The sequence below is a fragment of the Impatiens glandulifera genome, chromosome 2, assembly GCF_907164915.1.
Source record: "Impatiens glandulifera chromosome 2, dImpGla2.1, whole genome shotgun sequence".
Lineage (NCBI taxonomy): Eukaryota > Viridiplantae > Streptophyta > Magnoliopsida > Ericales > Balsaminaceae > Impatiens > Impatiens glandulifera.
The window spans coordinates 62,422,548-62,437,047 of NC_061863.1; the positions used below are offsets into that span (position 1 = coordinate 62,422,548).

The 14,500-nt window shown below is 28.1% G+C and overlaps 1 protein-coding gene across 1 annotated transcript; it reads right to left on the reverse strand.

The window, feature by feature from the left end:
• Positions 1-1,037: 1,037 nt before the first annotated feature.
• LOC124925155 (bidirectional sugar transporter N3-like) lies at positions 1,038-2,363 on the reverse strand. The gene is made up of 6 exons (XM_047465125.1): positions 2,321-2,363; positions 2,206-2,242; positions 1,895-2,105; positions 1,652-1,813; positions 1,455-1,574; positions 1,038-1,379 (listed from the first exon to the last, which is right to left on the reverse strand). Exons 1-6 carry the CDS (start codon positions 2,361-2,363, stop codon positions 1,038-1,040), a joined length of 915 nt encoding a protein of 304 aa, XP_047321081.1.
• Between the last annotated feature and the right edge of the window lie 12,137 nt (positions 2,364-14,500).

Consider the following 14,500-nt stretch of genomic DNA (forward strand, 5'->3'; position numbering starts at 1 on the left):
ATAATATGGATGAGCCAATTTTGATCAAAGCTTGCGTAAAATGTGAACTTTCTTATGTTCAGTTTATTAACTAATTAGAATAATTTGTTTGAAGAAGTGTTGTACACTTTACTTCATAAGATAATATTTTTAATATATATGTCCTAGAAAGTTATTTGAACCGTGTTGCAACTTAAGAAATTTGATCATACAAAACTATTTTCATTTCCAATTAATTCAATTTTGTATTTGGAATCAAATTCACACTTTCAGCAAAACAAATTTTTAATGTCTACAATACTCAATCTTTTTCAGGTCTCTTGAGTCTTACAGAACCCTATCTTTTTTAGTCATATTAGGTCCAAACCCTATCTTTTTCAGGTTTGTCTTTTAATATGTGGGGTAACTATGTGATGTAACGTGATGACAATTAAAACAAGATGTTAATAACTTCTAATATATGTTAATAGTCATTGAAACATATGGGTTAGGTGACAAACAACTTCTAATATATGTTAATAGTCATTGATAAATTCCATTTATTTGGAAAGTATAATAATATTTTAAGCAATTTTATGTCATCACGACGTTATAATAAGTCACCTCTAATAATTATAATTAAGAGCTAACATCTGGATGAACCAAATTTGATCAAAGTGGGGGCTTGTGTAAAATTTGATATTTTGTATGTTTCAAAAAATTATTATGTACCTTTGAGCTGGCTTTACACATTAAAATATTATGCAGAATTTTGTATGGCTCATCAGATGACTTCCTTTACCTTTGGTCAATTGAGATAATGTTAAATTTATTAAAATATAAAAATAAAATTCTGATAAGAACTGAACTATTCTAAATAACCCACATCAAACAAGGACTTATGGATCCTTTGATGTTTAGATTTTTTTATATATATAAATTTTCATTAATATAATAGTAACTAACAAGCCAATTACATTGATAATTAATAATGATTGAAGGTCATAAAACTGATTAATATTTTTACTCTCCCTTAATTTAAGTTAACTTTAACTAATAATTTATTAACTACTTCATACTTAATCATCCACCTCATCAACTATCTCCTGATCCCCACTAATTATAACAACAGACATCTCTTCTTCCACGTGATCCACCTCATCAATTATCTCCTGAGCCCCAGACATCTCTTCTTCCACTTGATCCACCTCATCCTGAGCTCCAGTACTTATAACAACAGACATCTCTTCTTCCACTTCCACTGTGTCAGATTGAATTACTTGAGGTTCATGGTCCCCAGCATTCTGAACAACAGCAACTTCTGTCAAGTCCTCTTCCTCGACTATCGTCTTTTTGTTCCTATATATGCCATACAAAATCATCTGAACAATTCCTAGGAGGAGCCCAATCACATTTGGAAGCTGAAACATTTCAATAAATATGTTATACATTAATATGCATGAATAATATCAACTTTTTTATAAATGAAAACTCACTGAGACCAGCAGATCGGTTAGTAAAATTCCGTAAACAAACCAAACAATGGCACTGATGGTGAGAGAGAAGGATAATGTGAATGGCATAAACTCCACGCTTCGGGTCTTCACCACCTCAAACTGCAAACATTAACGTCGATAAATTAATATTAACAATAAATCAAATAAACATCAATAAATATGTAAATAAAACTTACAGCAATGCTCAATGGAGCCGCAAATACCAAAACGGAGAGGGAGACGCAAATCCAACCAACAACCGTGCCCCGGAACGAGGATGGCACTAAAAAGAGGGTAGAAAGAAGAATAGCCGTAAATACTCCCACATTCAAGCAAAGAACTAGCTTGATCGTCTTTCTCTGTAAACAATGAATAAATATGTGATTTACTAATTGTATAAAAGTTTAAAACATATGTATAATAATAAAAATATATCTAACCTTAATCTGTCTCCTAGCGTAGTATATGAAGATGGTGATATAAATGGTCTCAATGACACATCCAAATATATTGATAGAAAGGAGGAGAACTGCTCTAGTCGTCAAAATAGCGTAGAACAACCATACCGATGCACTGAACAGAGCAAGCACATACGGCAATACCTTAAACCTCATGGTTGATTTCTTTTTGTAAATCTCCACAAACGTAAACCTGTAATTAAGTGCAATGACATAAAATAAATTAATTATATACATTTGTTGAAAGTTAAGTTAGTTATTACTTATTAGTAAGTGTAAAAGAAAAAACTTACAATGGAGATAAATACACTCCAACAGAAACAACATTACCTGAAAATCAAATAAAGGATTAAGCATAGTTTAAGTTTTGAAAAAAAGAAAAGAGAAGACAAATATAAAATATATTACCTAAAATGCCGAATATCAAAACCAACAAAGAATGGATCTCCATGAGATGAGTTTTTTCTTCTGGATCAGAAACTTAATTCTCTGTGTTCTCTCTCTTTCTTTGATTTAAAAAGATGGAAGCTTTAAGTTTAGCCGAACTCATTTATAAAAAAAATAACTTTGACCTAAGGTCTTGTTTGGTTTGGGATATTCAAATAATTCAAAGAAATCATCTATTAAATCAACTAAAATAACTTCTATTGTAAATTCATAAAACCTTATTTGAATTCAACTTTTTATTGAGTTTCAAGTTTTTATTGAGTTTCAAGGTTTGTTATTAATAATCTCATTGGATCATTTTATTTACTTATAATTTTCATATTTGAAGGTTTTTTCTAGTTATCTTTGATTTTTTTAACAGATTTTTTTTATTTGTGAAGCACACGACTTTTCACTACCATAATTGAATTTGAATTTTATTTTTCAATTAACTATATATTCTATATTCTTAAAACAAACATGCCTTTGAGAATAAATGTATTATATGCCACTTAATCTGTCTAGTATGTAATCCTTTTTCTAGTATGCATGGTTTAATTAAAAGCCAACTGGTCCCTCTCTATATTTTTTCTCTTAAATTTTTTACCTAACATATATATATATATAGTCTGTTTTACATAATATAAAAATCAATAAAATTTCTGTTTTAAAAAATTAATGTTTTCAAATTAAATTGTACATGGCGGATTGAAATTAAAAAATAGTTGAAAACTGGTTTTGTTTTAAAAATAATTCAAACAAGAAAAGGACATTTAAAAAAAAATGATTTTAAAAATAAATAAGATAAAAGAAAATAACTACTCATACCTATTAAATTTTATTGAAAAAAAACTAATTTGTTAGGTTCACTAAGAATGTGTAAATTCGATGAGAATCTCCTAACTCATCGTTTTGCCATCGAGTTAATTGAAATAATATTAAATGTTTTAAAAATTAAGGCGATTTATATATTCGAGATCTTAATTTTTTTTAATAAGGCTTTTCTATAAAAATGATGTATTATATTTGCAACAAAGTCGAATAATCTTTGAGTATCAATAATCAGATGTATGGTAATTATTGGTCTGGTTAGTTCACTAAAATATCTAATTATTCAGCGGGGTGTAACATTTGAAGGGAAATTTATTCGTGAGCAGTCTAGATTCATTGTGGGAGATGGTTCTTTGATTAGCTAGATTTTGGGACGACATTTGGTGTAGTGTTAGAAGTCTAGCTACGGCGTATTCAGAGCTTGATTCCATAACTATATGTAGAAATATCATAGTTAAAGACATTTTGATCCGCAGTCTAGTGATTTCGCTAACCGAATTAGATATAGAAGGAGATTAAACATTATCGAGACTTCATCCCAAATAGAGTTTATTTTTAGTAGGACTCAAACCAGTGTCACCATCTGAACAAGACCTTACGCGTTGACAAAATATAGATAGTTTCCATGTGGAGTATTGTTACAAGTTGTTCGTTAAGATTATGACTGAAAATGAACCGAGTTATTCGTGAGTTGCTCGCGAGTAGCTCGGTCAAAGCTCGACTCGAACTCAGTCAAACTCGAGCTGCTCGAGCTCGAATCGTTATATAATCGAGCCGAGATCGAGTAATTATATACCCGACTCGAGTACTCGTGTAGCTACTTGAGTATATAATATATAATATATAATATATATTTTATTTATATTTATATTTCATATTTTATTTTTATAATATAAAAAAAGTGTATTACATCCAACCCGACAATCCATGCTATATATATATATTTATTTTTATGAATATGTGTGATTTTACTGTTGTGGCTCAGCATCAAACAATATCTTATCATAAGAGCAAGTGAACTTACAATTATACTTCGATGCTCTCTATAATGAAAATATTGTCTTTGGATATATATTGTATTCTCTTATCAATGTAATTGTTTACTTTACTTGAAATTTATAAAAATCACACATGATATTGACGGTTTTGCTATTTTACGTGATATATTTATTAAAACTTAAGTAAGTATCGAGATTATATTTTTAAACATTTCAAGGATGCATGGTGTGATGAGTATTTTGCGGTTATATTCCTTAGTATTTGTCCCTATTGCCATTTGATGTCACGGCCATCTCTCTTGTGATTTGGCTCATCTCATGAGATGGAAGAAAACTTTTTTCTAAAAACAGTTTTTCTCAAGTTATTCATTGGTGTAAAACAAATAACTATGGTGAATTAAAATGATATGCAATGTATAAGAGTATGAATACATTTTATTGACTTGAAATATTTGTGTTGATAGGATTAATCATGAAGGTTGTGGACCTTGTGGTTGGTTATTAGAAACATTTAATAAAAAAAACTATTATATATTTTAATATAACATAATATTTAAATATAATAAGAAAACAAAATCGACTAAGATAATCCAAATTTCTGATCGGGTGGGGCCCTGCACATAGGGTCATCCCCTGGACACCAATGTTATAACCTAGAGTGATAATTCACATTTATATTATTAGATGTTTTCAAACTAGATTAAGTAACTTCATATAATTATGACAAAAATTATTATATATTGTGAAATTAAATATATATATATAATTTGTTATGTACCACAAAGCTCGGACCCACAACCCGCAGATGGGTCTATCGCACGGTCTGATTTTGGGCCTGAACAGTGTTTTTATGGTTTTTATTGAAATGAAAAAAGATGTTAAGATCGAGATAATACATAAAATGGTTCGTTAATTACTTAACACTCGTAAAATATATACTTACTTAACATTGTAAAAATTTAGTTTGAAAAATATTAATTATATATTATTATTATTTATATATATATATATATAATTAAGTAGTTTATAAATAACTAATTTTAAAAATTTATATACTTAAATATTAAATTAATAATAAATAAATAACATTATAAAAAAAATTATATTTATAAAATTAGTTATATTAATTTATTTATTTGAATAAATAATATTTTTTTAATTTATAAAAATAAATTTGTTTTGTTTAACTTAAAATCGCATAAATCGTAAATATTTATAAACTAATAAAATCGTAAATTTAAAATTTTAAGAATTTATTTATTCAAAAATTATTTTAAATAAAATTCGTTAACTTTATTAGAAATAAAATGTAAAATTTGAAGAGTTAATTTGAAATGTTGACAACATTCAAATGGAATAGGCTCAAGTGTACCCAATGTATCCTCAGTTATTAAGTTAGAGGCGGAATGATAATTTTTTTTGGAAACGGACTTAAAGTTTGGAGGAGATCTTTTACTGAATCGGAATTGAATATGGACCCGTGGGCCATCTGAATATGGACCCAATCTTATTTGGACCAGACATACACTAACTTTTGTAAAAAGTAAAATATTAATTTAGTCTTGTTAAAAATGTCAAATATTAATCTTTATCTATTACATACAACCTTATCAAATTTGTAATTGAATCACGCAAATCTTTAGGAATCCTTACATATATTTAGAATAATTATTACTTTCCACAAATCTAATAAGCACAATTTTATGAATCTGTAAAATATCCATATATTTTTAATGCAAAATATTTAACATAATATATTTTAATGATAAGGATTATTTTCTAAATCACTCTATCCTTCTATCTTTATTGATTATGACATTCATTCATCATAACAATTAATCCCAATAATATATTTATGTTAATAATATGTCACAAAGTTATTTTGTGAGATTAAATAATAGAGGTTAAACTATATTATTTTAACTTAAACAATACTTAACATTTAACATTAATTTTAATTTACATAATCCACTTTCTTTATTAAAGATGCCTAAATATGTCTAGTCATGATCTTGTCATCGTGACGATTACATAAATCCTTGTTCGTTTAACAAATGTAATTTCAAAGGTTTGAATACTTATATGATGTTAAGTTGGGGTTAGTAGTATATCTTCTTCTTCTTGTAGCACACATATAGGGTACTATGAAGGGTAGATTTTTCAGACGTTATACTTCTCATTTTATTCTTATATCTTTTATTAGCAATCTACTTTTTGGATTTTCATCTATTGAGGCTAACAAAAATGAGATTGAAGAAAATAAATTGTCTCTCACACCAGCGGGAGAGGTCCATGTCATCAGCAACGTGTCAAATATTCCGGCTCCGCTTATGGCGAGATGTAAGTCTTGCGACACTGACTTCGGTGATCATATTATAAGTCAAGGGACAGAATTCAAGTGGAATTTCCACGAGAAATATGATCACTCTACACTATATTTTTGTCATTTTTATTGGAATTCAAAAAATACGGCTTTAGATGTGTTTAATCAAACGATTAAAAGCTATTGTCAAACAGGGTCATTTTTTATCCACTTCACGTGCTATTGGGTGGTGAAGGAAGATGGCTTCTATCTTGGAAAGGACAACCAGAGTTTTACTAAAATAGGTGATTGGTGATGATATAAGTAACTATCGGTGATGTATACAACAAGAATATGATTTTTGTTTAAATAATAAAAATATTTATACTCAAAATATGGTGCTTCTCTTTAGTTGTTTGTTGGTGCCCATTATGTATTTGGATCATACCTTGTATCTTGTTTCAGCATCAATTTCTTCTATGTTAGCAGATCAACTTTCTTCCCTAAAGATGAAATTCTTGCAATGGTTGACTTCAGCTAGTTCATTGTTGGGTTTTGATCAACTTAATGAGAATTAGTTGAATTAATCCGAAATTCAATCCAATCCAATCCTAAATACTAATTCGGATTTAATATTTCGGATTGGATTGAGATCGGATCGGATTGAGTTCGGATTAAATTAAATCGAATTGGATTAGGATTATCCAAATTATCCAAACTATCTAAATAAAAATATATTTTTTTAATTTATTTTTCTTTAAATTAAATTTCATCTCAATATAATATATATTTTACTTATCATCACTTTAACAACGATATTTATTTTTTTATTATTTTTTTAAAATTCAAATTTAATTATAATAAAAAAAATGTTGACTAAATTTCAAGTTGATATATATAAGTATTTTTTAGTTTGGATTATCTAAACCATTTTCAATCCAATCCGTATTCAATCCGTATTAATTAGTAAAATGGTTTGGATTACGGATTAAATAAATTTAGTTTGGATTTAATACGAATCGGACAAAACGGATCGATTTTACCCATTTGCTCACCCTAGTTTAGATAGCATGTTGTAGTCATGTGCTCAAAGGTCGACATCATTTGTAAATGGACAAGGTGTTACTGTTTGGTTGTGAATGATTTGCAATAATTGAATACAACTTAACCCAAACATTAATTAGTTCAAATAGAAAGAGTTGAAGTGGGGAAATTATTGTGGGTCCTTGGTGCTAATTAATTTTTAAATCAAAATTAAAAATAATAATAACCATAACTCAAACCTTAATGTTAATTTTTATTTTAGTAACTTTGTTTATTAAATGAACATGCCAATATTACTCCTTGAATGATTTGCAATCATTTGATAGTATAACTTTGGAGTGTTAAAATCTGCAATGCAGTGTTCCATTTGAATTATCATTCTTCTGAAATTAAACACCGGTTTAAATTATCACTTGAGGATTTAAAGAGAGAAAAATATACGCACTGCCTTTTAATATAATATTATTTGATTTTTCCTCTTTAGTTGATTTTTAGTGGTAGCTCATTCGAAGTCATGATCTTAAGTACATGAGTTATCTGTTAGAGTATGATATATTATATTTGTAAGATATATCACAATATTATAAATTGTGATGATATTAATATTATATTATTTAGTTTCCTTATATGTCAATTATAAATTATAATGTCTATATAATAGATATAACCTATGTAACCATGAATAACAATTAAATATAATCTTTCTCTCTTTAAGTTAAAATGGTATTAGAGCCAGATTATTGTTCTTGAGCCAATCAAGTGATAGTCTTCCGTTGCCTCCATCAATGGTTACCTTAGCCATTGATGGAGGGTTTTAATAATTTATTATTAATATTTGTTATGTCGACGTTCTTAAGTAACTAATCTGGGGTCTTGGTTTTTGTTTGAGTGAATTTGTTGTCGTTTAGTTGGATTGAAGATTTTAGTAGTTTGATTGATATTGGTTGTTTTGTTGAGTAAAGGGAGTTAAATTTGGTTTGGGTTTTCCCTAAGTTTGTAATGTTTGGTTTGATTGGTTTTGGTTTGGTTTGGTTGTTGTGGGTTGTTGATTTCAGTTTGTCTTTTGGTTTTGGTTTGGTTATTAATTTTGGTTGGTCTGAATCGAAGAAGAGCTATTTTTTTGGTGGATGGTCAATGGTTTGGGCAGAAAAGAAGAGAAGGAAGAGAAGAAGATTAAGAATGCTAGGTAAATTATTATTGTTCATGCTTTCGTTTTCTGATTGTCAAACTCTTAATGCTTATTATTGTTGCATTATGAGTTTGAGTGGGGATGTTAGAGTATAATATATTATATTTGTAAGATATATCACAACATTATAAATTGTGATAATATTAATATTATATTATTTAGTTTCCTTATATGTCAATTATAATGTCTATATAATATATAATAGACATAATTTATGTAACCATGAATAACAATTCAATACAATCTTTCTCTCTTTCATTTTAACATTATCATCATTAGCTGGATGAAATGTTATTCTTTAATGGTTAGTGGAAGGAAATGTAGATTAACGATACATTTCAAAATTAATCCAACAAATTTGTCCTATATAAGAGAAGTACAAAATTTATTAAACTTTGAATTATGTGAAAAGAGTATAAAAGAGAACAAATTTCAACTTTGAATTGTGTAAAAATTATAAAATAAAATAGAAGTGACCAAATCTATATTATTATATTAGAATAAGACAAAACCTATGAGTCTCTAGTAGAGATCTTTGCACATCTTTCTAACTTTATATATACTGTGTATTTTTGGGCGACTTTCAGATCAATTATGTGCATACAAGATACACCTAACGTAGATAGTGATATAGCTGAAATTGAAAACAATGAAGTTGGTGATGAATTTCAACAAGATGAAACACTAGGAATAATAGAGTTAAATTTTACAATTATTGATGAGGAAGAAGCACAACAAAATCAAAATCCAAGAGAAAGATATTTTGTCCCCGGGTTATACTAGCTCATTCAAGCTCTGTGGAGTCGACGCCTTTAGGTCTTGCGGGTTCGTAACTTGACAGGTTTTGTCATTCCAGTCAGTCCGGTAGGTATAGTCTGTATAGTCGTGGGGAACGCAAGTTTGATCGAGGATTGGAGAGGGAAAAAAAACGCTCGGGATGGATTTTGGAGTCTTTGTGCGAGCCAAAACATGGGTATACGATAGAAAATCGAAGAAAAGGAGTCAAGTTACTCTACGAATTTCCACGGGAGATCGTGATCGAAGGGTTTTCATAAGAAGAAAAATGTCAAGTATTTGGAATGATTTGGACTTTGGAAATTTTTAGTTGGAATAGTTATGTTTTAAGTGAAATGGTTTTAATTTGTAATGTTTTATATGTTTTATTTGATGGAATGATTACATTTTAGGTGAAATGAATGTATCTATATGTTTGGTCACTTTGTTGTGACCTTGTGATATTTGAAACTATTTTTAGTTGAGATGATTTGATATGTTTTAATTTTGTATGTTTCGAGTCGAGTTCGAGCTTTAAATCGAGCTCGAACCGAGGTCTTGAGCTTGGTTAAACACAAGCTAATCCAGTAGAGCTTGAGTTGAGTTCGAGCCTTAATTTTGACACTCGATCGAGCTCGAGTTCGAGTTCGAACAATTTTTTGAGCTCGAGTAGACCTTTACTCGGACTCGACTCGTTTACCTCCCTAGCTAAGATGATTTCATATAATTAATTTTTGTTGAAAAAATTTTGGGAGTCAAAGATTTAATCCAAGATCTCGTTTTTTCGATGAATCGTTATGAATGGTGGAATTCCAACCGATGATATGTACATCAAAAATGTTGTGCACGATATTATTTTTTAATATACATAGACCTTTTAATTTTTTTCTTATAACTTCCTCTTATTTATGATTTGTACGTCTTTTCAAAATTCTAATTATATATATACATTAATACCTGTATAAAATTTAAATTTAGCAACTTCTGGGCTTGTTTCATATGAATTTATTTAACATAGAAATTAACTGCATCCTCTGAATTTGTAATAAGTATTTACATGGTTGAAGTGAATGAGATGTTATTTAACTGAAAATTTTCTTGCTACAAATGATAGTTAAACCTATGGGCTCATAGCCTCAGGGTTTATATTTTTAAAATGGTGTTTATGGCTCAAATCAATACTTCAATCTATAACTGAGCCGCTCCGCCATTCCATTCAATTTGGGACTAAATGGTCCACCGAGATGATTAATTTTTGTCTGCAGTATTAATTAATATATAAATAAATCATTATAAAAAATCTTTAGGAAGAACAAGTGTCTTCTAAAAATAAGTATAGAAAAACTGGTGAATTAAAAAAATCCTTACTATCCGATTTGCATGTCTTTCAACAAAGAAAGTGGGACATGATATTTTGGCATTATAGATGAGTTTTATTTTTTATCACGTGTTTAAATATTTAAAGAGAAAAAATAAAATAAATATTTAAGAATTCTGGATTCGTAAATCAGTTTGACCAACAAATTAACTAAAGACTAGTCATTTCAAGTCTCGTGAATAATACAATAAATAGCTATATTTTCAATAATAAATAATTCTACCAATTAATTAAAAGATAAATTGGATTGTTATGAGCCGGTTAATAATAACACTAACATTTGTAACATGTGTTTCGAGTTACCATATGGGATATATGTAGGGGTCAGTTTGACTTACTACATTCCAATACGGTAAAAAAAAGTGACATTATTCCTAATTACTTAAAAATATTATAATATAATTAATTATTTATTTATATAATTATTAAAAAAATGGTAAACTTATATTTATTTTATCATTTTATCCAAAATTTTCTCTTTATTATTTTAAGCTCATCTAATTTTTTTTTTAAACTCATCGTAACTCTAAATCCTTTCTCCCTAATATGTTTTTCTCGTGGGAAATGTTTCTGTCCTTTATAAGCATAACTTTGCTGTTTATATATTTCTTTTATTCTTAATTTTGGATCAATTAGATATGTTTTACTGTTCTAGATGCCTCTTTTTCTTATCAGTTTCTACTTTATTTCTTTTGAATTTATATGCACCTTGTTTGTTTCCAAATATGAAGTCCTTGTCGAATCAACAAGGATAAGTAAACTCTTTCTCATTTTGTGATAAATTAAAGCCGATGATCCATAGTATTATGTACTCTAAAGGATCTTTTCTGTATCATTTGTATTGCTAATGAATTTTCGTTTGTAATTTGTATCCTTCACATTTTTCAAGACTATATATTTTGGTTCGTCATGTATTGTTGTCATGAAATGATCAAGTGATTATTTATTTATTTTGCGAAAAATTGAATTTGGGCCGCTGTATGATTTCTACATTGGACTAGGTTAATTTGGCGCACCCAAATAATAGATTCAATCTTCCAAATCCCAATTTATCAAAGAATGAATGTAAGACATGCAGAACATTTCAAAGCTTTATAATCAATTAAAACATTTGGATCCATTATTGAGACCATCTATGTTACATTATTATTATTATTATTATTATTATTATTATTATTATTATTATTATTATATAGGTTAGACTAGACAAATTAAGGTTCCTTTATTTATCTTAATTATTATTAATATTTTTTAATTTTTATATAAATGAATCACATATTTATTATTATTTTTTTAAAAGATTTATGTATATTAAATGTAAAGAAAATCATTTAAGCATACAACGACAAAACATGCATGATATGAAAAAAAACGGTACTCAATAAGTTATCGAGCTCATAAATCATCGAGATGATCGATTAACTCCATAATAGACTCTACTAGTTTTTCTGAACGAATCTTAGAAAGTGTCATAATAATAACATTATGAATGATACGCATCAGACAACTACGATCATTGAAAGTTCACCGATTTCCTTCCAACCATATAGTCTACCAAAAAATAATTTGGATGAGAATCCAAATATATAGGCCTACCATATCAACCACATCAATTAGATATTCTCAACAACTACTCAAAGACTTGGAAACCACCCAATGAATCTCAGTAATACTCTACAAAAGACTTCAAATACTAGACACCCTTGACAATATAACTAAAGTAAGTGAGTTACCGATTCAAGATCTTCATTACACATACGACTAACCATAATGCAACATTTTTTCATACACATATATATCATCCGTAAGAATTCCATCATATAATGCTCCATCCAAAGAACGAGATTTTGGATGGAATCTTTGACTCCCAAAGTTTTTCCCAATAAAAATTTTATGAAATCTTCTTAGCGAACAACTTGTAGCAATGCATCAAATGGAAACTATAAATATATTTTCAATGCATAACGTCTTGTTTAGACGGGGACATTTATTTGAGTCCTACCAAAGTAAACTCTATTATAGGACGAAGTCTCCATAATATTTAATCTCCTTATAAATCTAATTCGACTAGCGAACCACTAGTTAGAGGTAAGCATATCTTTTTCTCATGACATTTATACATATAGCAATGCAAACAAATTAATGATACATCGTAGCTAAACTTTTGACACTACACCAAATATCGTCCCAAAAACTAATCGAAGAACAATCCCCAACAATGAATCTAGACTGGTAACAAAAACTTTTCCACATAGAATAATTTTTTCTCAAATGTTACACTCCGTTGGATAATTAGACATATTTTTGAACAAATCATGACCATACTTACATCTGATTATCGATGCCCAAAGACTATTCGGCTCTGTTACAAATCTACTACACCATTTTGATAGAAAAGCCTTATTAAAAAGAAATAAGATATCGAATATCCAAACCTCCTTGATCTTTAAAACATTTAACATTATCCCAATAATTATATGACAAAACGATGAGTTATAAGATCCCCATAGAAATTTACACATTATTCTCTCTATTTTCACCCACACACTCTTGAGGAGAAATAAATAACGACATTATATATGTGGGCATAGATGACAATACACTCTTAACGAGAATTAACTGATTCCCTTTTTGAAATTATTTTAATTTCCATCTAAACAGCTTACATTTCATTAAAGTGATAATCGGGTCCCAAAAAACTTTAAATCGTAATTTAGCATATGGGGCTTTATTTATAAGGGGTGAAATGTCAATTTTATTTACAAAATTAGATAAAATTGTTAAATTTATTATTTAAATTTGTAATATTTTATTTATGTATATAAACTTAAAAAAAAAAAGTTAACATAAATACTTTTGACATGTGTACACTTTAAAAATTCTAATAATAATACTTTAAAATTAAATATTTTTAAAGAATGATTAATAGTCTATATTTTTATTTATAATATTTTTTAAATATGATGAATTTATTCGATTTAACGATTAATAATATATTAAATTAGAATAAATTCATAATATTTTAAAAAAAAATCAAAATAGATTGATATTTGTAGTGTTTCTGATTCAGAAAACGAATTAGACGAAATCCTAAAATCTTCTATGAAATATAAAAAGAAAACGAATACAAAAAAGTTTTGAAAGGGATCATCTTTTGGTTTGAAACAACTATCACTTAGGTACTCCAATTGTTAATGCTTAATTTATTGATAAAAATTACTTAAGTTGGAGTAGAAGTATAAAGATATCACTAACAACGAAAAGTAAACCAGGAATGTTGAAGTATTACAGTGATGACAACAACTATTTAATAAGGATTAAAGTTGACTCTCTGCTTGTTCAAAAGGACATAAACATCCTTAAACAAGGTAATTTGTTTTTTAGAAAAAATAAATTAATATGAGTCGATGGTGGGATGAATTCAGATGCATTAATCCATTGCTAAAATTAGATTGCAAAGAAAGGATTAACAAATATTGTAGGATTTCTGATCAAATAGAATTTGAAGGTGTTAAAAAATGTCCTAGTCAATTCTTTACAGGACTGAATGAGTCGCATGATTATGTGATAAATTAAAATTTGGTTTCTGATTTTGTTCCAAACATCAACGGAGTGTATTTCCTTATGTTTTTTGTTCAACGACAAA

Bases quoted from the DNA above. Each gene is read 5' to 3' on its own strand.
- LOC124925155 (XM_047465125.1), bottom strand. From the start codon at position 2,363: ATGGAGATCCATTCTTTGTTGGTTTTGATATTCGGCATTTTAG. The intron at 1,575-1,651 runs GTAAGTTTTATT...TAATGTTTGCAG, and splicing joins CGGCTCCATTGAGCATTGCT to TTTGAGGTGGTGAAGACCCG. The intron at 1,380-1,454 runs GTGAGTTTTCAT...GAAATGTTTCAG, and splicing joins TAACCGATCTGCTGGTCTCA to CTTCCAAATGTGATTGGGCT.